This window comes from Oncorhynchus kisutch, linkage group LG3 (genome assembly GCF_002021735.2).
Source record: "Oncorhynchus kisutch isolate 150728-3 linkage group LG3, Okis_V2, whole genome shotgun sequence".
Taxonomy (NCBI): Eukaryota; Metazoa; Chordata; class Actinopteri; order Salmoniformes; family Salmonidae; genus Oncorhynchus; species Oncorhynchus kisutch.
The window spans coordinates 77,897,959-77,924,711 of NC_034176.2; the positions used below are offsets into that span (position 1 = coordinate 77,897,959).

Genomic DNA, 26,753 nt, shown 5'->3' on the forward strand with positions numbered 1-26,753 from the left:
AATCTTGATCAAAATGTATATAAATAATCTGGATTTATCTCCCACTTAAAACACACAAGCTCTGGCCGAAGACCGACAGACCCTAGTGGAAGAGGATTGTTGCAGCTTTATGTCCCATCTGGGACGAAGAGGGCTAAATTATCAGGCCTATGGCACATGGCAACCAGGGCTGTATTCTATTGCAAAACGTTTAGTCTGTTGCAATCCAAACGGAAAACGTTTGGCATCGAACATGAGTTTCTGTTGAACAAATTCAGGTAGGTTCCTCCCCGTTTCGTTCTGTTTGCTTCCGTTTGCTCATGTAGTAAACAGACTAAACGTTTTGCAACGGAATCTGACTAATATCTGACAAGCAGGCTTCTAACCAGCTAAACTAAAGCGATGTCGCCTCTTGGCCACAGCGGAGCGCTGTTTAGCCATGTTTCCGAGCCCATGGCAACAACCGCGTTTTACTGAATCATTTTATCCATCATCAATTCCCACAATGCTCAGAGAGATGCCAAAATATTGAGGTTTTCTAGGTATGATGGCGCTAGGTGTTGTACACTAAAAAGAGAGTAACCTGAAACCTGGAGGGACTTTTATTAACTGCGAGGAAAAAACGGAGTGGCGAACTACTGATGTTCAAATCTAGCTGCTGAGATTCATGGAAAAAGGACACGACAGCTCCACCAGTATGGCAGCGTCAGAGCTGTACACAAAGGTAATAGAACCAACGTAATCGGTATTTGCTTTGCCTTGTGCGTTTATAGCGTTTCTGCAGCGCTTTCTTTAATGAGAACAAAGCAAAGAGCTTGTTTGTAATCATTCATTCGTTGATGGCGGGAATGAATGAGAGAGAAGTTTTTCAACCAAACATCGAGATTGACAGGTCAGAAAGCCTCGAACAACGCACAGGAGGTGATTATCAAACCAGTGCGTGGTTTTTGGAACGTATGAAAAGTGTTTGAAGCAGGGTCCTACAGCCTGGGGCAATACACTGTACATATAGGTTGACATGCAGTAGCCTATGACTGAGTGAAGGCGCCTTCTATATTTAGCTCTCTGCTGGGTTAAAATGGGTGCAGCAGAAGCAGCTCAGCTGACAAAGCGCCGAGGCTATGGGTTCTGCGATTCGGCCTCTGTCTCTGCCCTTCATAGCCCCCCGCTCAGAATGACTGTCAATTTAAATGTTTTATTATTCGGCTTAATGTCAGGTCGGGGTTGATGCACTTTTAAAAATACGATTTTTATTTTAGTATTCATTTAGCATCGCACTGGCAACGATGGAGAATGGTGTTTTTTGACCTACATAAATCATGTTATTTTGTCAACCTGCAGTCGCACAGTGATGTTTGTTATTGTGTTTTATAAAGGCCGTTTATTTGATCTCGAGGCTGGGATTCGGTTTGGGTACGGAGGAGAGAGGAATGATGCTGATACCAGTGGTGACGTCACGGTCCCCGGTTACGTCACCGCGATTTGTTTTGAGATTTTTGTCCCCCTTTTTGCATCCATGACCATGTTCAGTATGCAAACGTAGATAGAAATATCACAAATAGAGCTGACGTTATTCCGTATTCTACAAGTCAGCCATGCATGTTTGTTTTACATCAGATATTTCTAGCTGAAAGTTCCAAACTTTGCATCCAGCTGAACGAAGGTTACTTATGTAACCACGGTTATGTGAACTATATGGATCACTCCAATATATTGGTATCACTCCGCGGCGTAGGGATACATCCGAGGTGAGGATTTACAGATTTACTCCTGTGTACACCTGTGTCATGGCTGGGGTCCGCCCCTATATATAGTCCCCATGGCCGCTACACACGTTCTCTACATCATTTATGAGGCGCCTCTAGCACCATAGAGGATTTGAGTGATCCATGTAGCTCACATAACTGTGGTTACATACGTAACCTTCGTTATGTTTCACTATATTGGATCACTACAATATATTAGTATACCCGTACCAGATTAGTCGGTGCTAGAGGGACCTGGCCAGCCAGCGGCAAAGTCCCAGCGCAGGACCGAAACACAGGGGCCGTCAATGTAGAGGGGGGTCCCGGCACAGTCCCCGAGTGGGGAGGCGATGCCCAGGACCGCTGAACCAACTGTAGAGGGAGGTGCCACATTTACCCGATAGTACCTAGCAAAGGTGCAAGAGGAAGCCCAGCTGGGCGCAGCACAGATATCAGCGAGGGGCACTCCTCTCAGTAGAGCCCAGGACGCAGCCACACCTCGTGTTGAATGTGCCACCACAGATCCCAGCACTGGCCTGCCAGCCAGGCGGTATGTTGTCGTAATCGTGTCCACGATCCAATGAGACAAAGAGCTGGTCTGTTGTTCTCACAGGGCACAGCATGCCGGAGGGAGGTCCAGACTCCCCCGCCACTGCCTGGAGCGTCGTAAGGAGACAGGATAAAAAGGGATGTTCACATGCCTGTCTGACAGAACCTTCGGGAGGAATGAAGGGCTGGGGTGGAGAGGGTCCATCCAGTAGCACTCAGAACTTACCGAAAGAGCATGGAGCTCACCCACCCTCTTCATGGAAGTAATCGGTACCAAGAAAACCACCTTCATTGAGAGGTGTTTCAGGGAGGCAGACTCCAACTGTTCGAAAGGTTGCTTTGCCAAAGCTGCCAAGACCACATCTAGATCCCAGCTTGCTGTTGAGCGGGTCCTAGCTGGACTCAGGCAACGAACCCCCTTCATAAACCTGGAGACCAAGGGATGGCGCCCCACTGGCTTGTCCATCCACCCCACATGACAGGCAGATATAGCGGCCAAATACCCTCTCAGTGTAGAGGCTGCTAAACCCTCATCCAAGCGAGACTGCATGTATTGGAAGACATACTGCACACCGCATGACTCGGGCACAACCTCAATACCAGTGCCCCAAGAGCAGGACAACCGCCAGTGCAACTGGCATGCTGTGGTTATAACCAGCGCCCTTGCCCTCTGCATGGTGTTCATTACACCCTCCTGTAGTCCTAACATAGACCATTGGTGCCGTTCAGTGGCCAAGCCCACAGACTGAGGCGGTGTGGCCTCGGATGTCACAGAGTTCCCCCAACCTGAGACAGCAGGTCCGGTCTCAGGGGAAGTTGCCAAGGTGTCCCAGACAACAGGGACAGGAGAAGGCTGAACCAGGGTCGTCTGGGCCAGTATGGGGCCACCAGAAGCAGACGATGCTCTGCCATCCTGGTCCTGTCCAGCACAGCCTGGATCAGGGGAAAAGGGGGGAATGCATAAGCTCCAGCCCTGGCCAATCGTGAGCCAGAGCATTCAAGCCCAGAGGCCCTGGTGGCTCCGACACGGAGTACCACAGTACCTCAGTGTGCATTGTCCAGAGAGGCAAACAAGTCCATCTGCACCCTCCCAAACTTGTCCCACAGGTGCTGCACCACCTGGGGATGTAGGCTCCAGTCCCAAGGTGGCGGGCCCTCCTTCGAGAGCATATCCACTGACACATTTAGGATGCCAGGTTCGTGTGCTACGCGTAGAGACACTAGATGTCCCTGAGCCCAGAGAAGGAGATCCCGTGTCATAACATGGAGGTGGTGGGACCTCAGTCCACCCTGATGGTTGATGGAAGCCACCACTGTGGTGTTGTCCATTCTCAACAGGAAATGTCTTCCCTTCAGATGTGGAAGGAAAGACTGCAGGGCCAGCAGTACAGCTCTGAGCTGTAGTCTGCCGCTCCAAGGGGTAGCCAACAGCCGCTGGCCGACCTGCCCTTGGTCACACACCCCCAGCCAGTCTGGGAGGCGTCTGTGCTGACCAGCTCCCAGCGGCATATCCTTAGCATCTCCACCCCATCTGAGAGAAAGGAGTGACAGCGCCACCTCAACAGTACCCTGAGGCACTGTGCGGTCACCCGCAGCTGGCGGTGACGGTGACACTTTGGGCACAGCTGGTGGGAGTGGAACCACCGTTGAAGAGGCCGGAGATGGAGCAAGCCATGGGGAAGCAACAACAAGACCGCCGTCAGCAAGCCCAACAGGCGTTGGCAGGTTAGGGCAGACACCACCCGCCCCTGCCGAAAGTAATCGAGGCAAGTTAAGATCGCCTGAACCCCTCTGGTGGGCAGGCGTGCTCTCATGAGGACTGAGTCCAGTTCCATGCCAATGAAGGCCATCCTCTGGATGGGCGTCAGACGACTCGTTGTTTACAGTAATGCCCAGCCCACCGATTATGATTTTTCAATACCGATACCGATTATTGGAGGACCAAAAAAGCCGATACCGATTAATCGGACGATTTGAGATTTTATTTTTATTTGTAATAATGACAATTACAACAATACTGAATGAACACTTATTTAACTTAATATAATACACCAATAAAATACATTTAGCTTCAAGTAAATAATGAAACATGTTCAATTTGGTTTAAATAATGCAAAAACAAAGTGTTTAGTTATTATAGGACTATTTCCCTCTATACCATTTGTATTTCATTAACCTTTGACTATTGGATGTTCTTATAGCCACTTTAGTATTGCCAGTGTAACAGTATAGCTTCCGTCCCTCTCCTCGCTCCTCCCTGGGCTCGATCCAGCAACACAACGACAACAGCCGCCATCGAATCAGCGTTACCCATGCAGAGCAAGGGGAACAACTACTAGAAGGCTCAGAGCGAGTGATGTTAGTGCGCGCTAATAGCGTTTCAAACTAGCTAGCCATTTCACTTCGGTTACACCAGCCTCATCTCGGGAGTTGATATGCTTGAAGTCATAAACAGTGCAATGCTTGACGCACAAGGAGGAGCTGCTGGCAAAACGCACGAAAGTGCTGTTTGAATGAATGTTTACTCGCCTGCTTCTGCCTACCACCGCTCAGTCAGATACTTAGATACTTGTATTCTTGTATGCTCAGTCAGATTATATGCAACGCAGGACACGCTAGATAATATCTAGTAATATCATCAACCATGTGTAGTTAACTAGTGATTATGATTGATTGTTTTTTATAAGATAAGTTTAATGCTAGCTAGCAACTTACCTTGGCTTACTGCTTTCGCGTAACAGGCAGTCTCCTTGTGGAGTGCAACGAGAGATGGGCAGGTCGTTATTGCATTGGACTAGTTAACTGTAAGGTTGCAAGATTGGATCCCCCGAGCTGACAAGGTGAAAATCTGTCGTTCTGCCCCTGAACAAGGCAGTTAACCCACCGTTCCTAGGCCGTCATTGAAAATAAGAATGTGTTCTTAACTGACTTGCAACAGTTTGGGCCGCCTAATTTGCCAGAATTTTACGTAATTATGACATAACATTGAAGGTTGTGCAATGTAACAGCAATATTTAGACTAATGGATGCCACCCGTTAGATAAAATATGGAACGGTTCTGTATTTCACTGAAAGAATAAACGTCTTGTTTTTGAGATGATCGTTTCTGGATTCGACCATATTAATGACCTAAAGCTCGTATTTCTGTGTGTTATTATGTTATAACTAAGTCTATGATTTGATAGAGCAGTCTGACTGAGCGATGGTAGGCAGCAGCAAGCTCGTAAGCATTCATTCAAACAGCACTTTCGTGCGTTTGCCAGCAGCTGTTTATGACTTCAAGCCTATCGACTCCCGAGATTAGGCTGGTGTAACCGATGTGAAATGGCTAGCTAGTTAGCGGGGTGCATGCTAATAGTGTTTCAAACGTCACTCGCTCTGAGACTTGGAGTGGTTGTTCCCCTTGCTCTGCATGGGTAACGCTGCTTCGATGGTGGCTGTTGCCGATGTGTTCCTGTTTCGAGCCCAGGTAGGAGCGAGGAGAGGGATGGAAACTATACTGTTACACTGGCAATCCTAAAGTGCCTATAAGAACATCCAATAGTCAAAGGTTAATGAAATACAAATGGTATAGAGAGAAATAGTCCTATAATTCCTATAATAACTACAACCTAAAACTTCTTACCTGGGAATATTGAAGACTCATGTTAAAAGGAACCACTAGCTTTCATATGTTCTCATGTTCTGAGCAAGGAACTTAAACTTTAGCTTTCTTACATGGTACATATTGCACTTTTACTTTCTTCTCCAACACTTTGTTTTTGCATTACTTTAACCAAATTGAACATGTTTCATTATTTATTTGAGGCTAAATTGATTTTAATGATTTATTATATTAAGTTAAATTAAGTGTTCATTCAGTATTGTCCTAATTGTCATTATTCATTTTATTTTAAATCGGCCGATTTAATCGGTATCTGCTTTTTTGGTCCTCCAATAATCGGTATCGGCGTTGAAAAATCTAAATCGGTCGACCTCTAGTGTAGAACCCGCCTAGCCGTTCTGATGTCTCACTCCTGCGGACAACACCCTTGTCCAGGAGTGAGGAAATCTCCAGCTGCAGGGTTTGCTTTAGAGGGTCAACATCCGCGGTGACACGAAGGCCCCTGAAGAATGGAGGCCGGCACCGGAATTGGAGTCAGTACCCCTGGAGCATTGAGGACAACACCCATCGGGACTCCAAACACTCCTCCCACTTTGCCCTTTGAGACCGGGAGAAGCAGCCGGGTAAGGGTGTGTCAGAGGACCTGCCGGGGCCCGCCTCTCCTCTTTTTTGATTTATTTTAATTTTATTTCACCTTTTATTTAACCAGGTAGGCCAGTTGAAAACAAGTTCTCATTTACAACTGCAACCTGACCAAGATAAAGCAAAATAGTGCGACATAAACACCACAGTTACACATGGAATAAACAAACGTACAGTCAATAACACAATAGAAAAGACTATATACAGTGTGTGTAAATGAGTAAAGGCAGTAAATAGGCCGTAATGGCGAAATAATTACAATTTAGCAGTTTAACACTGGAGTGAGATGTGCAGAAGATGAATGTGCAAGTAGAGATACTGGGGTGCAAAGGAGCAAAAATAATAATAATAATATGGGGATGAGGTAGTTGGGTGGGCTATTTACAGATGGGCTATGTACAGGTGCAATGATCTGTGAGCTGCTCTGACAGCTGATGCTTAAAGTTAGTGAAGGAGATATGAGTGTCATGCTTCATTGGTTTGTGAAATTTGTTCCAGTCATTGGCAGCAGAGAACTGTAAGGAAAGGTGGCCAAAGGAGGAATTGGCTTTGGGGGTGACCAGTGAAATATACCTGCTGGAGCGTGTGCTGCTATGGTGACCAGTGAGATGAGATAAGTCGGGGCTTTACCTAGCAAAGACTTATAGATGACCTGGAGCCAGTGGGTTTGACGACGAATATTTTTAACATTTTTAAATTTTACCTTTATTTTACTAGGCAAGTCAGTTAAGAACAAATTCTTATTTTCAATGACGGCCTAGGAACAGTGGGTTAACTGCCTGTTCAGGGACAGAACGACAGATTTGTACCTTGTCAGCTCGGGGATTTGAACTTGCAACCTTTCGGTTACTGGTCCAATGCTCTAACCACTAGGCTACCCTGCCGAGCATACAGGTCACAGTGGTGGGTAGTACAGTGCCTTGCGAAAGTATTCGGCCCCCTTGAACTTTGCGACCTTTTGCCACATTTCAGGCTTCAAACATAAAGATATAAAACTGTATTTTTTTGTGAAGAATCAACAACAAGTGGGACACAATCATGAAGTGGAACGACATTTATTGGATATTTCAAACTTTTTTAACAAATCAAAAACTGAAAAATTGGGCGTGCAAAATTATTCAGCACCCTTAAGTTAATACTTTGTAGCGCCACCTTTTGCTGCGATTACAGCTGTACGTCGCTTGGGGTATGTCTCTATCAGTTTTGCACATCGAGAGACTGACATTTTTTCCCATTCCTCCTTGCAAAACAGCTCGAGCTCAGTGAGGTTGGATGGAGAGCATTTGTGAACAGCAGTTTTCAGTTCTTTCCACAGATTCTCGATTGGATTCGGGTCTGGACTTTGACTTGGCCATTCTAACACCTGGATATGTTTATTTTTGAACCATTCCATTGTAGATTTTGCTTTATGTTTTGGATCATTGTCTTGTTGGAAGACAAATCTCCGTCCCAGTCTCAGGTCTTTTGCAGACTCCATCAGGTTTTCTTCCAGAATGGTCCTGTATTTGGCTCCATCCATCTTCCCATCAATTTTAACCATCTTCCCTGTCCCTGCTGAAGAAAAGCAGGCCCAAACCATGATGCTGCCACCACCATGTTTGACAGTGGGGATGGTGTGTTCAGGGTGATGAGCTGTGTTGCTTTTACGCCAAACATAACGTTTTGCATTGTTGCCAAAAAGTTCAATTTTGGTTTAATCTGACCAGAGCACCTTCTTCCACATGTTTGGTGTGTCTCCCAGGTGGCTTGTGGCAAACTTTAAACAACACTTTTTATGGATATCTTTAAGAAATGGCTTTCTTCTTGCCACTCTTCCATAAAGGCCAGATTTGTGCAATATACGACTGATTGTTGTCCTATGGACAGAGTCTCCCACCTCAGCTGTAGATCTCTGCAGTTCATCCAGAGTGATCATGGGCCTCTTGGCTGCATCTCTGATCAGTCTTCTCCTTGTATGAGCTGAAAGTTTAGAGGGACGGCCAGGTCTTGGTAGATTTGCAGTGGTCTGATACTCCTTTCATTTCAATATTATCGCTTGCACAGTGCTCCTTGGGATGTTTAAAGCTTGGGAAATCTTTTTGTATCCAAATCCGGCTTTAAACTTCTTCACAACAGTATCTCGGACCTGCCTGGTGTGTTCCTTGTTCTTCATGATGCTCTCTGCGCTTTTAACAGACCTCTGAGACTATCACAGTGCAGGTGCATTTATACGGAGACTTGATTACACACAGGTGGATTGTATTTATAATCATTAGTCATTTAGGTCAACATTGGATCATTCAGAGATCCTCACTGAACTTCTGGAGAGAGTTTGCTGCACTGAAAGTAAAGGGGCTGAATAATTTTGCACGCCCAATTTTTCAGTTTTTGATTTGTTAAAAAAGTTTGAAATATCCAATAAATGTCGTTCCACTTCATGATTGTGTCCCACTTGTTGTTGATTCTTCACAAAAAAATACAGTTTTATATCTTTATGTTTGAATCCTGAAATGTGGCAAAAGTTCGCAAAGTTCAAGGGGGCCGAATACTTTCCCAAGGCACTGTATATGGGGCTTTGGTGACAAAACGGATGGCACTGTGATAGACTACATCCAGTTTGCTGAGTAGAGTGTTGGAGGCTATTTTGTAAATGACATCGCCGAAGTCCAGGCTCGGTAGGATAGTCAGTTTTACGAGGTTATGTTTGGCAGCATGAGTGAAGGAATAGGAATGTTGCGAAATAGGAAGCTGATTCTAGATTTAATTTTGGATTGGAGATGCTTAATGTGAGTCTGGAAGGAGAGTTTACAGTCTAACCAGACACCTAGGTATTTGTAGTTGTCCACATATTCTAAGTCAGAACCGTCCAGAGTAGTGATGCTAGACAGGCGGGCAGGTGCGGGCAGCGATCGGTTGAAGAGCATGCATTATGTTTTACTTGCATTTTAGAGCAGTTGGAGGCCACGGAAGGAGAGTTATATGGCAAACACATGCAAACACATGGGAAGACCCCTGTGGGAAAAACAGGCAGACAAAAAAAACAGCAACCAGGTAATGGATTTGATTGATGTGTTTTTTAATTAATTTTTTACGCCAACTGCAATATTTTTTTGTGAGTATAATTCCGCGCAAGATATTACACTTACCAAGCAAACTTTAGAAAGTTTGTACCTCAAACCATACAGACATCCGCTGAGAAAATGAAAGAGAACGTGTGTCGCGACCATGGGATCTATATATAGGGGCGGACCCCAGCCGTGACACAGGTATAAACGGGGAGTAAATCTGTAAATCCTCACCTCGGATGTATCCCTCCGCCGCGGAGTGATACCAATGTATTGGAGTGATCCAATACAGTGAAACATAACACGGCCCAAGCGCAAGAAAGCTAGGCCAGGGGAATGGTGAGAGATAAAGACGTATCACTGTCTGATGAAGACAGCTAGGCCAGGGGAATGCTGAGAGATAAAGACGTACCACTGCCTGATCAAGACAGCTAGGCCAGGGGAATGCTGAGAGATAAAGACGTATCACTGCCTGATCAAGACAGCTAGGCCAGGGGAATGCTGAGAGATAAAGACGTATCACTGCCTGATCAAGACAGCTAGGCCAGGGGAATGCTGAGAGATAAAGACGTATCACTGCCTGATCAAGACAGCTAGGCCAGGGGAATGCTGAGAGATGAAGACGTATCACTGCCTGATCAAGACAGCTAGGCCAGGGTAATGCTGAGAGATAAAGACGTATCACTGCCTGATCAAGACAGCTAGGCCAGGGGAATGCTGAGAGATAAAGACGTATCACTGCCTGATCAAGACAGCTAGGCCAGGGGAATGCTCAGAGATAAAGACGTATCACTGCCTGATGAAGACAGCTAGGCCAGGGGAATGCTGAGAGATAAAGACGTATCACTGCCTGATGAAGACAGCTAGGCCAGGGGAATGCTGAGAGATAAAGACGTACCACTGCCTGATCAAAACAGCTAGGCCAGGGGAATGTTGAGAGATAAAGACGTATCACTGCCTGATGAAGACAGCTAGGCCAGGGGAATGCTGAGAGATCAAGACGTATCACTGCCTGATCAAAACAGCCCAAATAGAGGGATGCAATTTGAGTTTAGTATAATTAGAATAAAGAAATGAATGACAACAGCCTAGAATAACAAGACCCAACAAAGAAAATAATACTACTTTGTTGTTGATGTTTTTGACCAACAATGTGAGGAGGATAATTCAGATGAGAGCAGAGAGTCTGGGTGTGTGAGAAAGAGAGATGAGTTGCCCATCCCCCCCCCCACAAGGCCAGCTGCTGTATTCAGAATGAACAGAGAGTGGTGTGTGTCAGTGTGGTGTGAATGACTGATACCCTGAAGTGTCCGAGTCCTCAGGGTTACTACTATCACATCCATCCACACAAGAGTGTGTGGATATATTAGAGACATATAGAAAGATTGTGTTAGACAGAACGGCAGTGTGTTTCCATCTGTCTGCAGACATGACTGTCCAGACTTAGGATGCATTCACCGCTGCACAAATTAAGTCTTTCCATAAAAACTGAAATGTCTGTGCATTGCTAATGCCTTTTAGTTAAAGTGTCAAAGGGTGTGTCACATCAGAGGTTTTCCCTGAGGGTGTGTGTGCTTTTATTTGTGTACAGAGGTCTAGGGAACACTCTTCTTTTTGTGTCTCTAACCAATAAACGGTTAGTTCAGAAGGTCCTCCGCTGCATACGCAACACACACACACCAGTGTTTCCCACAAGTACATAGATTAGCCAGCCAAATAGAAAAGGTAGCCAGCCAGGCGCCCCTGGTTCGGGGGTGCTAGCCCCCAAGGGTTCAACTTTTTTATTTTATTTTTTTGCCTAAGGAGCTCTATTCTGGTGGCCTCGTACATTCCAATACCATGATTCCTTCCGAAATGCACAGCGAAATTATGAAATACTTTATCCAATTTACCTCCCAGATTGGAAACATTTGTTGTGATATTGTGTAGAGAGAAATGTAGATTTGTGGGTGTAGTTACCCTTTAATTTAAGTGCACACCTAGGAAGAGGCTGTTGTTTAGCAGTACATGTAATGGGAGTTTGCAAAACAAATACCCACTGGATTGATACAAATAATCATGTTATCATTCTGCCAGGTAGGCAGAGGCTACTTTCTAGTTAACATTTAATTGAGAATGTTTTTTGGAAAGCCTTTCCATCTACCAGAAGACTGTTCTCACTAACAGCATCACTAAAGGCTATAGAAAGTAGAAGATGCACCACTCACTCAGACAGGAGCATTATCTCTGCCTCTACAGAAAGTAGAAGATGCACCACTCACTCAGACAGGAGCATTATCTCTGCCTCTACAGAAAGTAGAAGATGCACCACTCACTCAGACAGGAGCATTATCTCTGCCTCTACAGAAAGTAGAAGATGCACCATACACTCAGACAGGAGCATTCTCTCTGCCTCTACAGAAAGTAGAAGATGCACCATACACTCAGACAGGAGCATTCTCTCTGCCTCTACAGAAAGGGCAAATTATGAATTTAATATTTATTTAGTTGATTCCCTACTAAGGTCAATACATTTTTTTAATATGGTTGAATTCTGTTTTAATGCCTGGGTTCCATGTGGGCCCTAATTATCATATGTGGATCAGAATGAGGCTCTCCACTTCCTATTGTTCCTGCAGTGATTCACCGTCTTCATTGAATGTTTTCATAATTTATGTGAAGATAATCAAACAGCTTAGGCCTACAGTAGCCTATACAGTGTCTCCAGAAAGTATTCATACCCCTAGACTTATTCCACGATAGTTTGTGTTACAGCCTGAATTCAAAATTGATTAAACCGATTTCTTTCTCTCACCCATCTACACATAATACCCCATAATGACAAAGTGAAAACCGATTATTTATTTTTTGACATTTTTGCTCATTTATTGAAAATGAAATATAGAAATATCTCATTTACATAAGTATTCACACCCCTGCGTCAATACTTTGTTGAAGCACCTTTGGCAGCGATTGCATCTGAGTCTTTCTGGGTAAATCTCTAAGAGCTTTCCACACCTGGATTGTGAAACATTTGCACATTATTCTTTCCAAAAGTCTTTAAGCTCTGTGAAATTGGTTGTTGATCATTGCTAGACAACCATTTTCAGGTCTTGCCATAGATTTTCAAGCAGATTTATGTCAAAACTGTAACTCGACCACTCAGGAACATTCACTGTCTTCTTAGCAACTCCAGTGTATATTTGGCCTTGTGTTTCAGGTTATTGTCCTGCTGAAGGGTGAATTCATCTCCCAGTGTCTGGTGGAAAGCAGACTGAATCAGGTTTTCCTTTAGGATTTTTCCTGTGCTTAGCTCCATTTATTTTTATTCTCAAAAAGTTACTGAGTTAGGAAGGACGTCTGTATCTTTGTAGTGACTGGGTGTATTGATACATCATCCAAAGTGTAATGAATAACTTTACCATGCTCAAAGGGATATTCAATGTCTGCTTTTTTAAAAACTTTTACCCATCTAGAGTTGAAGTCAGAAGTTTACATACACTTAGGTTGGAGTCATTAAAGCTCGTTTTTCAACCACTCCACAAATTTCTTGTTAACAAACTATAGTTTTGGCAAGTTGGTTAGGACATCTACTTTGTGCTTGACACAAGTAATTGTTCCAACAATTGTTTACAGACATATTATTTCACTTGCAATTCACTGTATCACAATTCCAGTGGGTCAGTTTACATACACTAAGTTGACTGTGCCTTTAAACAGCTTGGAAAATTCCAGAAAATGTCATGGCTTTAAAAGCTTCTGATAGGCTAATTGTCACAATTTGAGTCAATTGGAGGTGTACCTGTGGATGTATTTCAAGGCCTGCCTTTAAACTCGGTGCCTCTTTGCGTGACATCATGGGAAAATCAAAAGAAATCAGCCAAGACCTCAGAAAAGCAATTGTAGACCTCCACAAGTCTGGTTCATCGGGAGCAATTTCCAAACGCCTGAATGTCACAGTGTAGCTTCCGTCCCTCTCCTCGCCCTTACCTGGGCTCGAACCAGGGACCCTCTGCACACACAGACAACAGCCACCCTCGAAGCATCGTTACCCATCGCTCCACAAAAGCCGCAGCCCTTGCAGAGCAAGGGAAACAACTACTTCAAGGTCTCAGAGCGAGTGACGTCACCGATTTGAAACGCTATTAGCGTGCACCCCGCTAGCCATTTCACACCGGTTACGTGAAGGTACCACGTTAATCTGTACAAACAATAATACGCAAGTATAAACATGCAGCCGTCATTCTGCTCAGGAAGGAGACGCGTTCTGTCTCCTAGAGAAGAACGTACTTTGGTGCGATAAGTGCAACTCAATCCCAGAACAACAGCAAAGGACTTTGTGAAGATGCTGGAGGAAATGGGTACAGAAGTATCTATATCCATAGTAAAACGACATATCGACATAACCTGAAAAGCCGCTCAGTAAGGAAGAAGCCACTGCTCCAAAACCGCTTTAAAAAAGCCAGACTACGGTTTGCAACTGCACATGGGGACAAAGATCATACTTTTTTGCAGAAATGTCCTCTGGTCTGATGAAACAAAAATGGAACTTTTTGTCCATAATGACCATCATTATGTTTGGAGGAAAAAGGGGGCGGCTTGCAAGCCGAAGAACACCATCCCAACCGTGAAGCACGGGGATGGCAGCATCATGTTGTGGGGTTGCTTTGCTGCAGGAGGGACTGGTGCACTTCACAAAATAGATGGCATCATGTGGAAGGAAAATTATGTGGATATATTGAAGCAACATCTCAAGACATTAGTCAGGAAGTTAAGGCTTGGTAGCAAATGGGTCTTCCAAATGGACAATGACCCCAAGCATACTTCCAAAGTTGTGGCAAAATGGCTTCAGGACAACAAAGTCAAGGTATTGGAGTGGCCATCACAAAGCCCTGACCTCAATCGCATAGAAAATGTGTGGGCAGAACTGAAAAAGCGTGTGCGAGCAATGAGGCCTACAAACCTGACTCAGTTACACCAGCTCTGTCAGGAGGAATGGGCCAAAATTCACCCAATTTATTGTGGGAAGCTTGTGGAAGGCTACCCGAAACGTTTGACCCAAGATAAACAATTTAAAGGCAATGCTACCAAATACTAATGGAGTGTACGTATGTAAACTTCTGACCCACTGGGAAAGTGATGAAAGAAATAAACGCTGAAAGAAATAATTCTCTCTACTAATATTCTGACATTTCACGTTCTTAAAATAAAGTGGTGATCCTAATTGACCTAAAACAGGGAATTTTTACTCAGATTAAATATCAGGAATTGTGAAACTGAGATTAAATGTATTTGGCTAAGGTGTATGTAAACTTCCGACTTCAACTGTACCAATAGGTGCCCTTCTTTGTGAGGCATTGGAAAACCTCCCTGGTCTTTGGTTGAATCTGTGTTTTGAAATTCACTGCTCAACTGAGGGACCTTACAGATAATTGTATATGCGGGGTACAGATATGAGGTAGTCATTCAAAAATCATGTTAAACACTTATTGCACAGAATGAGTCCATGCAGCTTATTATGTGACAAGTTTAGCACTTTTTTTTGTCCTGAACTTTTATATAGGCTAGCCATAACAAAGTGGTTGAATACCTATTGACAGCTGTTTCATTTTTTATTAATTAGTAAAAATGTCCCCCAAAAATACTCCACTTTGACATTATGGGGCATTGTGTGTAGGCCAGTGCAAAACATCTAAACTTAATCCATTTTAAATTGAGGCTGTAACACAAAGAAATGTGGGGAAAGTCAAGGGGTGTGAATACTGTAGGCACTGTACAAGTTAGGGAGCCTAAATGAACGGCTCTCTCACCGATGCGATTCGGTATGCTACACTGACTGACGAGAGTCACTCTCTTTAGTGTCACTGTCTGGTACCGTTACCATGTACAATACATGGGACGTGCGAATTCACTAGCGTCATGCTTTCTCCCTCCTACATGTAAAGAAATCTGACTGCAACCAACCACAGCACGTATACATTGTACCGGCAGGCCGTGGGTCAGACAGCAGACTGTGTTTCCTTGTCATCATTCGCTTTGTGACTGACAGGCACATCAGGCTAGCAAATGGAAACTTTTAAATGAAAAGTAGCCTAGTTAATATGAAGTGCAAAAAGTAGCCAGCTGAAAATGAGTTTGTAATCGGCTGATTAGCCGACTGCTGGCGCGAATGGAAAATACTGTGCGCACACACAGGGTGGTATTGTAAACTAGGTTTGTCTCCTGTCTGCTCCGGCCGTGGGAGAGTCAGAGGACCCAATATTCTAGTGGGAAGCGAAAGGAGGGAGAGAGGAGAAAGAAGGCAGGTGAAGGTACAATGAAGAAATGCATAGCTCAGTAATTGGGACCTATTGGGATCAAACTCACAACCCAGCTGTTGCCAGTACCAATAACTATAATTCTGCTGTTGCCAGTACCAATAACTATAATTCTGCTGTTGCCAGTACCAATAACTATAATTCTGCTGTTGCCAGTACCAATAACTATAATTCTGCTGTTGCCAGTACCAATAACTATAATTCTGCTGTTGCCAGTACCAATAACTATAATTCTGCTGTTGCCAGTACCAATAACTATAATTCTGCTGTTGCCAGCACCAATAACTATAATTCTGCTGTTGCCAGCACCAATAACTATAATTCTGCTGTTGCCAGTACCAATAACTATAATTATGCTGTTGCCAGTACCAATAACTATAATTATGCTGTTGCCAGCACCAATAACTATAATTCTGCTGTTGCCAGTACCAATAACTATAATTCTGCTGTTGCCAGCACCAATAACTATAATTCTGCTGTTTCCAGCACCAAACCCACAACTCAAAGGGTTAAGTTTAGGTCTAGCTTACAGCGTGACGTTATTCTGTTGGAATGAATGGCAGCTCATTCCTTTTCACTATTGAAAAATGTCTTGTAATTTTAATGCTGTCAAAATGACATCTCTGCTGTCACGGGTTGGTGAACAGAGTGTATCTAGTCATCAGGCTGTAGTAGGCTCCAGTAGTCAGTCAGGTCTAGCCTAAAGGGCATTAGGGAGAGCACAGTCATTTAGGAACTCAGAGAAGAATACAGCATCTCTCAGCTCAAAGCTAAACACACTTTCCTCATGCTACTGATCAGGTCAGCTAGTAAGACAAACTGCTGGACCATTTCATAATTGTGTGTCTGTGTTTTCCTCTGACGCTGATACGGGACATGTGCATTAGATTACCACGGTAACTCTGTTATGGTAATTGAGCGGAGAAGTCGTGTCCACAGTGCGATCTAGATGACATCCTGCTGCTCCACTCTCAAATACGGACGGACAGACGGACAGACAGACAGACAGACAGTGTGTGAGTGAAGGAGTGTGTGTGTAGAGCTGGGCGATATGGACCAAAATTCATATCACAATAAATTGACTGAATTATCACCAGAACGACAAGTTTATAACATTATGTGCACCACAGTTATTTAAAAAAATATTTCCCTTAACTACTATTACCAAACGTATTTAATTTCAAACTTCACACTTCTCTAGTAGGGCCCTATAGGTTATTTATCATAATGAACAATATAAGCCAAATGTCCACATAAGTGGTTGGTTTGGTCGGTGTCGATAATTTTTGGTTCTTCGTCCCAGCTCGTATGTGTGTTTGAGCGAGTTTTTGTCTGCCCCCATTCTCATGTGACTGAGGGGTGGTAGACTGGGCTGGGAGGGCGGGAGCTGGGCTGTTTGACTGAAATCTGGGTTGTTCAATGACAGGGTTGGACCAGAGCAAAGTAGAAGGCAGAGGGAGAGAGACAGAGTCCTGATCGCTGTCAGACACAATGGGAATATTTCATCTGTCCGCAACGCTATAACCATCACTCTAATCGATTCACCTCCCTCTGCTGGCCAGGTGTGTGGCAGGGAGTGTGTTGCAAGGTGTGTGTGTGGGGCCGGGAGGTGAAGAGGAGGGGGGCAAAGTTTAAGATAAGGCTCTGGGATCTGCTGAGGCGTAAAGATGAACGAGAATCAGGAGTTGGATTATATGTTTGTCAAAGTAAGTTCACTTCCTTTCATTTGGCTTGGTTTGGTTATTTCTCTATTGTGTTGTAGTAGAACGTTTCAGGCCTGTGTGTGAGAGCGTGGCCTGTCCAGTAGCTCTGTGAGTTGGGGACAACATGGAGGTCAGACACACCCTGGTCTGCACTGATCTGGTGTCCTAACTAGTGTCCTAACTCCCCTGTCTCTCCTGTACCAGGAAGGGTTGTTTGTCTGTTGAACTCTGCATCCTAAATGGAACCCTGTATGGTACCCAAAGGGCTCTGATCAAAAGTAGTGTACTTTATAAGGAATAGGGTGCCATTTGGGATGCTACCACCATGAGTGTTCCAGTAGGCCTTGGAACTTCAACCAACACAGGAACAACAGAGGGCTGCCCAACAAGACTGTTTCAGACAGTTAGGAGCACTATCTAGATTATCATACCTACATACCTTCCTTCTGTCATACCCCGTTATACGCTATTATACAATGGGAACTCTCTACTGTACTGTCGTAGTCAGGGCTGCTGTACTGTCGTAGTCAGGGCTGGTGTACTGTCGTAGTCAGGGCTGCTGTACTGTCGTAGTCAGGGCTGCTGTGCTGTCGGAGTCAGGGCTGCTGTGCTGTCGTAGTCAGGGCTGCTGTACTGTCGTAGTCAGGGCTGCTGTGCTGTCGTAGTCAGGGCTGCTGTGCTGTCGGAGTCAGGGCTGCTGTGCTGTCGGAGTCAGGGCTACTGTGCTGTCGTAGTCAGGGCTGCTGTGCTGTCGTAGTCAGGGCTGCTGTGCTGTCGGAGTCAGGGCTGCTGTGCTGTCGGAGTCAGGGCTGCTGTACTGTCATACTGTACTCCTGTTTGCTAAATGTCTGCATGGTAACTAATGGGATGAGACAGAGAAGTTACTGTAAGACAGACACTCTATGGGTTGACACTGTCGGTATCGAGAGCAGAGATGAAGGGAGGATGGAGAGAGGAAGGGGGGGATGGGGAGAGGAAGGGGGGGATGGAGAGAGGAAGGGGGGATGGAGAGAGGAAAGTGGGATGGAGAGAGCGAGGGATGGGGTAATGAGATGGGGAGGGAAAGAGGGCGAACGAGCGCTCAAGGTAGTGTTTCCCAGGAAATCAGGGATTTTCATCAACATCGGTTTTCCCCAAGATTCCTACATCTGCCCCTCTCCTCCCCCCATCCTCTCCTCCTCTTCCTCCTGTGTCTCTGCTGAGGTGTGTACTGGGGAGCGTTAAACCAAAGATGTTTTAGAAACTCTGTTGTTAAACAGAAAAGCAGCAGTTTCTCACATGAGGCTCTGTCATGTGATGAACCGGGTCATGTGATGAGGGGGCCGCAGTTACCGCGAGATTAGTTCTACTGCTCACAGTGTTGACTAGACTAATTACACACACACACACACACACACACACACACACACACACACACACACACACACACACACACACGCACACACGCAGTGGGCAGGGCTCCATTTTGGATGAATAAATTATTATAGTTTAATGGAGCAGAAACATTGAAGAACATTATGAACTGGGTGGTTCGAGCCCTGAATTCTGATTGGCTTACAACTGTGGTATATCAGACCCTATACCATGGGTATGACAAAACCATTTATTTTTACTGCTCTAATTACGTTGGTAACCAGTTTATAATAACAGTAAGGCAGCTCGGGGGTTTGTGGTATATGGCCAATATTGTAGGATTTTAATGAATTTATTTGCAAATTATGGTCACCTACAAACAAGCAAGATTTCTGTCTCTCACAGACCTGTAACTTCTTCTTTAAGAAGCTCCTCTTTCCTCCACTCGTACCTGTATTAATGGCACCTGTTTGAACTTGTTATCAGTATAAAAGACACCTGTCCACAACCTCAAACAGTCACACTCCAAACTCCACTATGGCCAAGACCAAAGAGCTGTCAAAGGACACCAGACCTGCACCAGGCTGGGAAGACTGAATCTGCAATAGGTAAGCAGCTTGGTTTGAAGAAATCAACTGTGGGAGCAATTATTAGGAAATGGAAGACATACAAGACCACTGATAATCTCCCTCGATCTGGAGCTCCACGCAAGATCTCACCCCGTGGGGTCAAAATGATCACAAGAACGGTGAGCAAAAATCCCAGAACCACACGGGGGGACCTAGTGAATGACCTGCAGAGAGCTGGGACCAAAGTAACAAAGCCTACCATCAGTAACACACTACGCCGCCAGGGACTCAAATCCTGCAGTGCCAGACGTGTCCCCCTGCTTAAGCCAGTACATGTCCAGGCCCGTCTGAAGTTTGCTAGAGAGCATTTGGATGATCCAGAAGAAGATTGGGAGAATGTCATATGGTCAGATGAAACCAAAATATAACTTTTTGGTAAAAACTCAACTCGTTGTGTTTGGAGGACAAAGAATGCTGAGTTGCATCCAAAGAACACCATACCTACTGTGAAGCATGGGGGTGGAAACATCATGCTTTGGGGCTGTTTTTCTGCAAAGGGACCAGGACTACTGATCCGTGTAAAGGAAAGAATGAATGGGGCCATGTATCGTGAGATTTTGAGTGAAAACCTCCTTCCATCAGCAAGGGCATTGAAGATGAAACGTGGCTGGGTCTTTCAGCATGACATTGATCCCAAACACACCGCCCAGGCAACGAAGGAGTGGCTTCGTAAGAAGCATTTCAAGGTCCTGGAGTGGCCTAGCCAGTCTCCAGATCTCAACCCCATAGAAAATCTTTGGAGGGAGTCCGTGTTGCCCAGCAACATCCCCAAAACATCACTGCTCTAGAGGAGATCTGCATGGAGGAATGGGAAAAATACCAGCAACAGTGTGTGAAAACCTCGTGAAGACTTACAGAAAACGTTTGACCTCTGTCATTGCCAACAAAGGGTATATAACAAAGTATTGAGATAAACTTTTGTTATTGACCAAATACTTATTTTCCACCATATTTTGCTAATTAATTAATAAAAAATCCTACAATGTGATTTTCTGGATTTTTTTCTCATTTTGTCTGTCATAGTTGAAGTGTACCTATGATCAAAATTACAGGCCTCTCTCATCTTTTTAAGTGGGAGAACTTGCACAATTGGTGGCTGACTAAATACTTTTTTGTCCCACTGTACCCTTGCTAAGGGCTGTGTCCTGGCACTCTACGTTGTGTCGTGCTTAAGAACAGTCCTGAGCCGTGGTATATTGGCCATATACCACAACTCCTCGGGCCTTATGGTTTAATTATAATTGGGTTGGCTCATAGGGCCATTGATGCTCTCCATTTGAGCAGAGAGAGGCCTGGCCAGGGGGTGGAGGTTGTATTTACTGCTGCTCTACAGCCCTTCAGTGTTTCATCCTCCCCCTCAGCAGTAGTGAAGACACCAGGCCTGCAGGGTGAGGGCCGGCTGCAGTTCAACTCTCCTCATCCTCCCCCTCAGCAGTAGTGAAGACACCAGGCCTGCAGGGTGAGGGCCGGCTGCAGTTCAACTCTCCTCATCCTCCTCCTCTCCTCCATCTGCAGTCACAGTCAGTGATCTGTAATGCTGAGTTGTGAAAGCTACATGGTGGATGTCTGGCCTGTCCGGCTCTGTCAGATCAGGAGAAATAAAGGAATGAAGGACAGAGGAAGAGTGAACAAGAGGGGAGAAGGAGAAGAGGTGAAAGAGGGGGAGAGATCTGACTGATGAAGTGAAAGCTCAGTCTTAGAGGGTTAATCTGCTTCTAATAATCCTGTTGGCTGTGAACAAATGTATTAACACTTCTGCTGTTACTTTCTCCCCTCCTGTCCTCTCTCCCCCCTTCTGTCCTCTCTTCTCCCCCTCCTGTCCTCTCTTCCTCCCCCTCCTGTCCTCTCTTCCTCCCCCTCCTGGCCTCTCTTCTCCCACTCCTGGCCTCTCTTCTCCCCCTCCTGGCCTCTCTTCTCCCCCTCCTGGCCTCTCTTCTCCCCCTCCTGTCCTCTCTTCTCCCCCTCCTGTCCTCTCTTCCTCCCCCTCCTGTCCTCTCTTCCTCCCCTCCTGTCCTCTCTTCCTCCCCCTCCTGTCCTCTCTTCCTCCCCCTCCTGTCCTCTCTTCCTCCCCCTCCTGTCCTCTCTTCCTGTCCTCTCTTCCTCCCCCTCCTGGCCTCTCTTCTCCCCCTCCTGGCCTCTCTTCTCCCCCTCATGTCCTCTCTTCTCCCCCTCATGTCCTCTCTTCCTCCCCCTCCTGTCCTCTCTTCCTGTCCTCCTGTCCTCTCTTCTCCCCCTCCTGTCCTCTCTTCCTCCCCCTCCTGTCCTCTCTTCCTCCCCTCCTGTCCTCTCTTCCTCCCCCTCCTGTCCTCTCTTCCTCCCCCTCCTGTCCTCTCTTCCTGTCCTCTCTTCCTCCCCCTCCTGGCCTCTCTTCTCCCCCTCCTGGCCTCTCTTCTCCCCCTCCTGGCCTCTCTTCTCCCCCTCATGTCCTCTCTTCTCCCCCTCCTGTCCTCTCTTCTCCCCCTCCTGTCCTCTCTTCTCCCCTCCTGTCCTCTCTTCTCCCCCTCCTGTCCTCTCTTCTCCCCCTCCTGTCCTCTCTTCCTCCCCTCCTGTCCTCTCTTCCTGTCCTCTCTTCCTCCCCCTCCTGGCCTCTCTTCCTCCCCCTCCTGGCCTCTCTTCCTCCCCCTCCTGGCCTCTCTTCCTCCCCCTCCTGGCCTCTCTTCCTCCCCCCCTCCTGTCCTCTTCTCCCCCCCCTCCTGTCCTCTCTTCTCCCCCCTCCTGTCCTCTTCCCCCCCCCTCCCCCTATCCTCTCTCCTCTCTTCTGGGTCTGCCTCACTAGCTCCTCGCCCCTAGTACACTGTACCAGTAGCATCTCTCAGAGCCTTTCAGTATTCACTGCTGTGAAAGGACTGGTATAACCAGTGTGTGTGTGTGTGTGTGTGTGTGTGTGTGTGTGTGTGTGTGTGTGTGTGTGTGTGTGTGTGTGTGTGTGTGAGTGTGTGTGTGTGTGTGGAGGTGTAGTTCTCTGTGTAAGGATTAGATTAGAGGTAAATCCAGAGTTAATACAGTGTTGATCTTTAGTCTATTAGTCAGTCCTGGATTAATGGGCCGGCCTGAGTCGCTCCTGCCTTTCCCTGCTACCAAACACGTATACACTACTCTAATACAACTAACCACTGGGGTCAGAAGGTTGCTGGTGTTCTTACTGGTTGCTCTGGGCCCCTGAGGAAGGCACTGATGTACTAAACATCTCCAGGAGTAGACCTGCAGTGTGTAACAGTTTGTCAGGTTCATATCGAACGCTTGCCTCAGGCATATGTTAGCTCTACAGTAGCCCACTGAGCTAAAGCCTCAAGCAAGGTTACATCACACTCTGCTGCTTGCTGCAGACCCCTCTGTCCTCTCCCCCTCTTACACACAACTGTAGCTCTTCCTCTCCCCCTCTTACACACATCCCTGTAGCTCTTCCTCTCCCCCTCTTACACACATCCCTGTAGCTCTTCCTCTCCCCCTCTTACACACATCCCTGTAGCTCTTCCTCTCCCCCTCTTACACACATCCCTGTAGCTCTTCCTCTCCCCCTCTTACATACATCCCTGTAGCTCTTCCTCTTACACACATCCCTGTAGCTCTTCCTCTTACACACATCCCTGTAGCTCTTCCTCTCCCCCGCTTACACACATCCCTGTAGCTCTTCCTCTCCCCCTCTTACACACATCCCTGTAGCTCTTCCTCTCCCCCGCTTACACACATCCCTGTAGCTCTTCCTCTCCCCCTCTTACACACATCCCTGTAGCTCTTCCTCTCCCCCGCTTACACACATCCCTGTAGCTCTTCCTCTCCCCCTTTTACACACATCCCTGTAGCTCTTCCTCTCCCCCGCTTACACACATCCCTGTAGCTCTTCCTATCCCCCTCTTACACACATCCCTGTAGCTCTTCCTATCCCCCTCTTACACACATCCCTGTAGCTCTTCCTCTCCCACTCTGATCAGCGGTTCCAGGTCATGACCAGGCAAGCAGAGGGTGTGTGACGAGAAACGCCTTCACTCTTGAGTCATGAGGGCTGATGTCACAAGGGAGATAATATCTCCTTCTCTTCCTGCATCCTCCTCCTTATCCCTCTCCTCCTCCCTGTATAGTTGACCAGTCTAGCTGACCCCCACTAGCACCATGTAGCAGACAGGGTCCCTCTGACTCCTCTCTGTCTGTGTCTGTGTTTGTGTGTGCTTGGGGTAGAGTTGTACCCTTCATCTGTCCTCTACTGTAACCCTGGGGATCTGTCTATAAATACGACTATCACAATGTGGACTAGGAAATGGTTTACACGCTTCATTGCTGCAGAAAGTGTGTGTGTGATTAGGAGGATCAGGAAGTGTGCTCAGCGGTGTATGGTGATGCTACTCAGTGGTGTATGGTGATGCTACTCAGTGAGGTGTGTGTGTGAGGCTATTTTTACCTCCACCCTCCTGTCTCTTTCTCACTCTCTCCATCTCTCTCACACATTCTCTCACTCTTTCTCTCTCTCCCTCACTCCTCCTTTCCATTGCTAGGAGCTGGGCTGTGAACCGCTCTCCTCCAGGAAGGAACACGAGAGAGCGACAGAATAGCCTCAGTAACCCTGCTATAGGATGACTGATACTGTGTTCTGTCGAGTCAGCACTTTTCTCTGCTGACCTCTGTATATACACACACACACACACACACACACACTGCTCTGACCTTTCAGTGTTAAACACTGGTGTGAAAGATTAATTTCAATTCATTGTGGAGCATCGCAAGAATACCTTATCCACTACATAGTGATAAACCATGATGACATGACGATGACGTAGGTCTGAATATGTAAGCAACCTACTACAATGGTGATTATTGTCTGTCTGTCTGTCTGTCTGTGTGAGTATATGGCTATGAGCTAGATCATTAGACTCTTCCACAGAATGTTCCTGGATGGTTGGCTGAGGGTTGCTGGAAGGTTAGGGTGAGTCATGAGGATATGAGAGCATCCGACCCGAGTGCCAACAGTCTTAGTGCCAACACACGCGCTCACACACACACACACACACACACTGAAGCTTGGTTTCAGTCTTCATGTAAATCCTTCTTACCAATGAGATTCTGACACATTTTACAGACTGTTCTAAGAGCGTTAGTTGGAGTATCAAAGACAGGAACCAGTTGTGTATAGGATACAGTAGTATTCAGGTCAAGCAGGCCCATTTTCCCAAACAAGCAGTATCATGGGGTGGCAGGTAGCCTAGTGGTTAGAGCATTGGGCCAGTAACCAAAAGGTTGCTAGATCGAATCCATGAGCTGACAAGGTAAAAATCTGTCATTCTGACCCTGAACAAGGCAGTTAACCCACTAGGCCGCCATTGTAAATAAGAATTTGTTCTTAACTAAACATTGTTGCACTATGGAATGAGACCCAGACCGGCCTGCTGTGTGTGTGCCTCTGAAAGGTCTGTGTATACAGGTCTGCTGGTGGTAATAATGGGCCAGGATAAACCAGGATAAGCTTTGTGTAGCGCTGATCATCATTGAGCTGCTTAGTGAGATGTAAAGATTACTGATTGGCCATCTGATTGACCTTTCTAATGGCAGCTGTTAAAGCTGGGATCTACCAGTCGGCTCTCCTCCGTGTGTTACGGATGTGGTTCTGTGAACTGCACTCTTGTGAGCCTGAGGCCTGAAGACTTCTGTTAGCTGCCCGTGCTACAACCTGACGACTTAGCTTCCTGAGCTAATGCCGTGGCTTTAGCTCAGCGGACCAGCACAGTCTAGTGGAAGGCTGAAGACCCGGGATCAACCCCGATCAGTTTTACAGTGTTTTTGTTTCTGGGTTTTTGACATGTCTTTGATCAGCTGACAGGCTCGTTCCACAGGGCTGGGATCTGAAGGCATTCCTGTCATGGTGTGATCGGTCTCAGAATTATGTGGACTGGGTTTGAGTCTTTATGAATGTCCAGCAGTATTGATCATGTTAGATGGTGAAATGATATCCAACCAACCATGGAGATACAACAGCCTCAGTCAGCACTGTACCAGTCTGACACAGCAGCAGGTTCTCTCTGCAGTAGACATTGAGTCTGGGGACAGTACTGGACTGATATAGGCCTTATGTAGCTTTCTGACTTGGAGAACACACTCTGTAGTACGTTTTTATGTCATGTAGAACCTTTCTCTCCCTTCTCACTCTCCTTCTTTCTCCTCTCTCTCAGTTTGCTCGGGTGTGGATCCCTGATGCAGATGAGGTGTGGAAGTCAGCAGAGCTCACTAAGAACTACAAACATGGAGATTCCACCCTACACCTCACACTGGAGGATGGAATGGTGAGTACTGGAGGAGAGGAGGAGGAGAAAGTTGGTGTAGGGTTGGTTGGTTGCATAACATCCTCTCATTTGTGATGAGATGCACAGTGCACACACACACACACACACACACACACACACACACACACACACACACACACAGCGAATCTATCTCATTATTGGTTATTGGAGTAGTTGCAAAGGGCTGTTGTCTTCACACTGCAATATATCACCATACATAATCATAAAAACATGTCTATGTGTCCATATAAACCGTTCAGAAGGAAATGGGGGCAGAAACCTGACCCATTTGGTGGCATATTTTGATACATGTGTGAGGCTTATGTTCACCAACTGTCTGTTTTTATGTCACAGAGTTACATAAAACCAGGTCCCTACTCAGCACACACACCACAGGAGGCTGGTGAGGGGGAGATGAATACAATAATGGCTGGAATGGACTAAATGGAATGGTATAAAGCACAATGAAACAATGTTTGATACCGTTCCATTTATTCTGTTCCAGCCATTACTATGAGCCCCTACTCCCCAATTAAGCTGCCACTGTGATACACACATATATTGTGTGTGATAACGTCTCTGTTTAATCTGTGCTGTCCAGGACATTGAGCACAAGCTGGATGATAAAACAAAGAACCTTCCTCACCTCCGGAACCCTGACATCCTGGTGGGGGAGAATGACCTCACAGCTCTTAGCTACCCTCCACGAGCCGGCCGTCCTGCACAACCTTAAAGTCCGCTTCACACCGACTCCAAACTCATCTACACATACTGTGGTATGCCCACACAGACACACAAGGGTCACACACACACACACACACACACACACACACACACACACACACACACACACACACACACACACACCAACTCCTCCTCTCTTCCTGTAGGTATTGTGCTGGTGGCCATTAATCCCTATGAGAACCTTCCCATCTACGGT

The 26,753-nt window shown here is 46.1% G+C and overlaps 1 protein-coding gene across 1 annotated transcript; it reads left to right on the forward strand.

Moving 5' to 3' along the window:
- The first annotated feature begins 431 nt into the window (after positions 1-431).
- Positions 432-26,546, forward strand: LOC116361115 (unconventional myosin-Va-like). The gene is made up of 3 exons (XM_031815848.1): positions 432-703; positions 25,703-25,813; positions 26,415-26,546. Exons 1-3 carry the CDS (start codon positions 647-649, stop codon positions 26,544-26,546), a joined length of 300 nt encoding a protein of 99 aa, XP_031671708.1. The 5' UTR covers positions 432-646.
- The last annotated feature ends 207 nt before the right edge of the window (positions 26,547-26,753 follow it).

Excerpts from the sequence above, each read along its gene's own strand:
- LOC116361115 (XM_031815848.1), top strand. The coding sequence starts at position 647 with ATGGAAAAAGGACACGACAGCTCCACCAGTATGGCAGCGTCAGAGCTG. Across the intron at positions 704-25,702 it reads CGTCAGAGCTGTACACAAAG|TTTGCTCGGGTGTGGATCCC; the intron begins GTAATAGAACCA and ends CCTCTCTCTCAG. Across the intron at positions 25,814-26,414 it reads TCACACTGGAGGATGGAATG|GACATTGAGCACAAGCTGGA; the intron begins GTGAGTACTGGA and ends TGTGCTGTCCAG.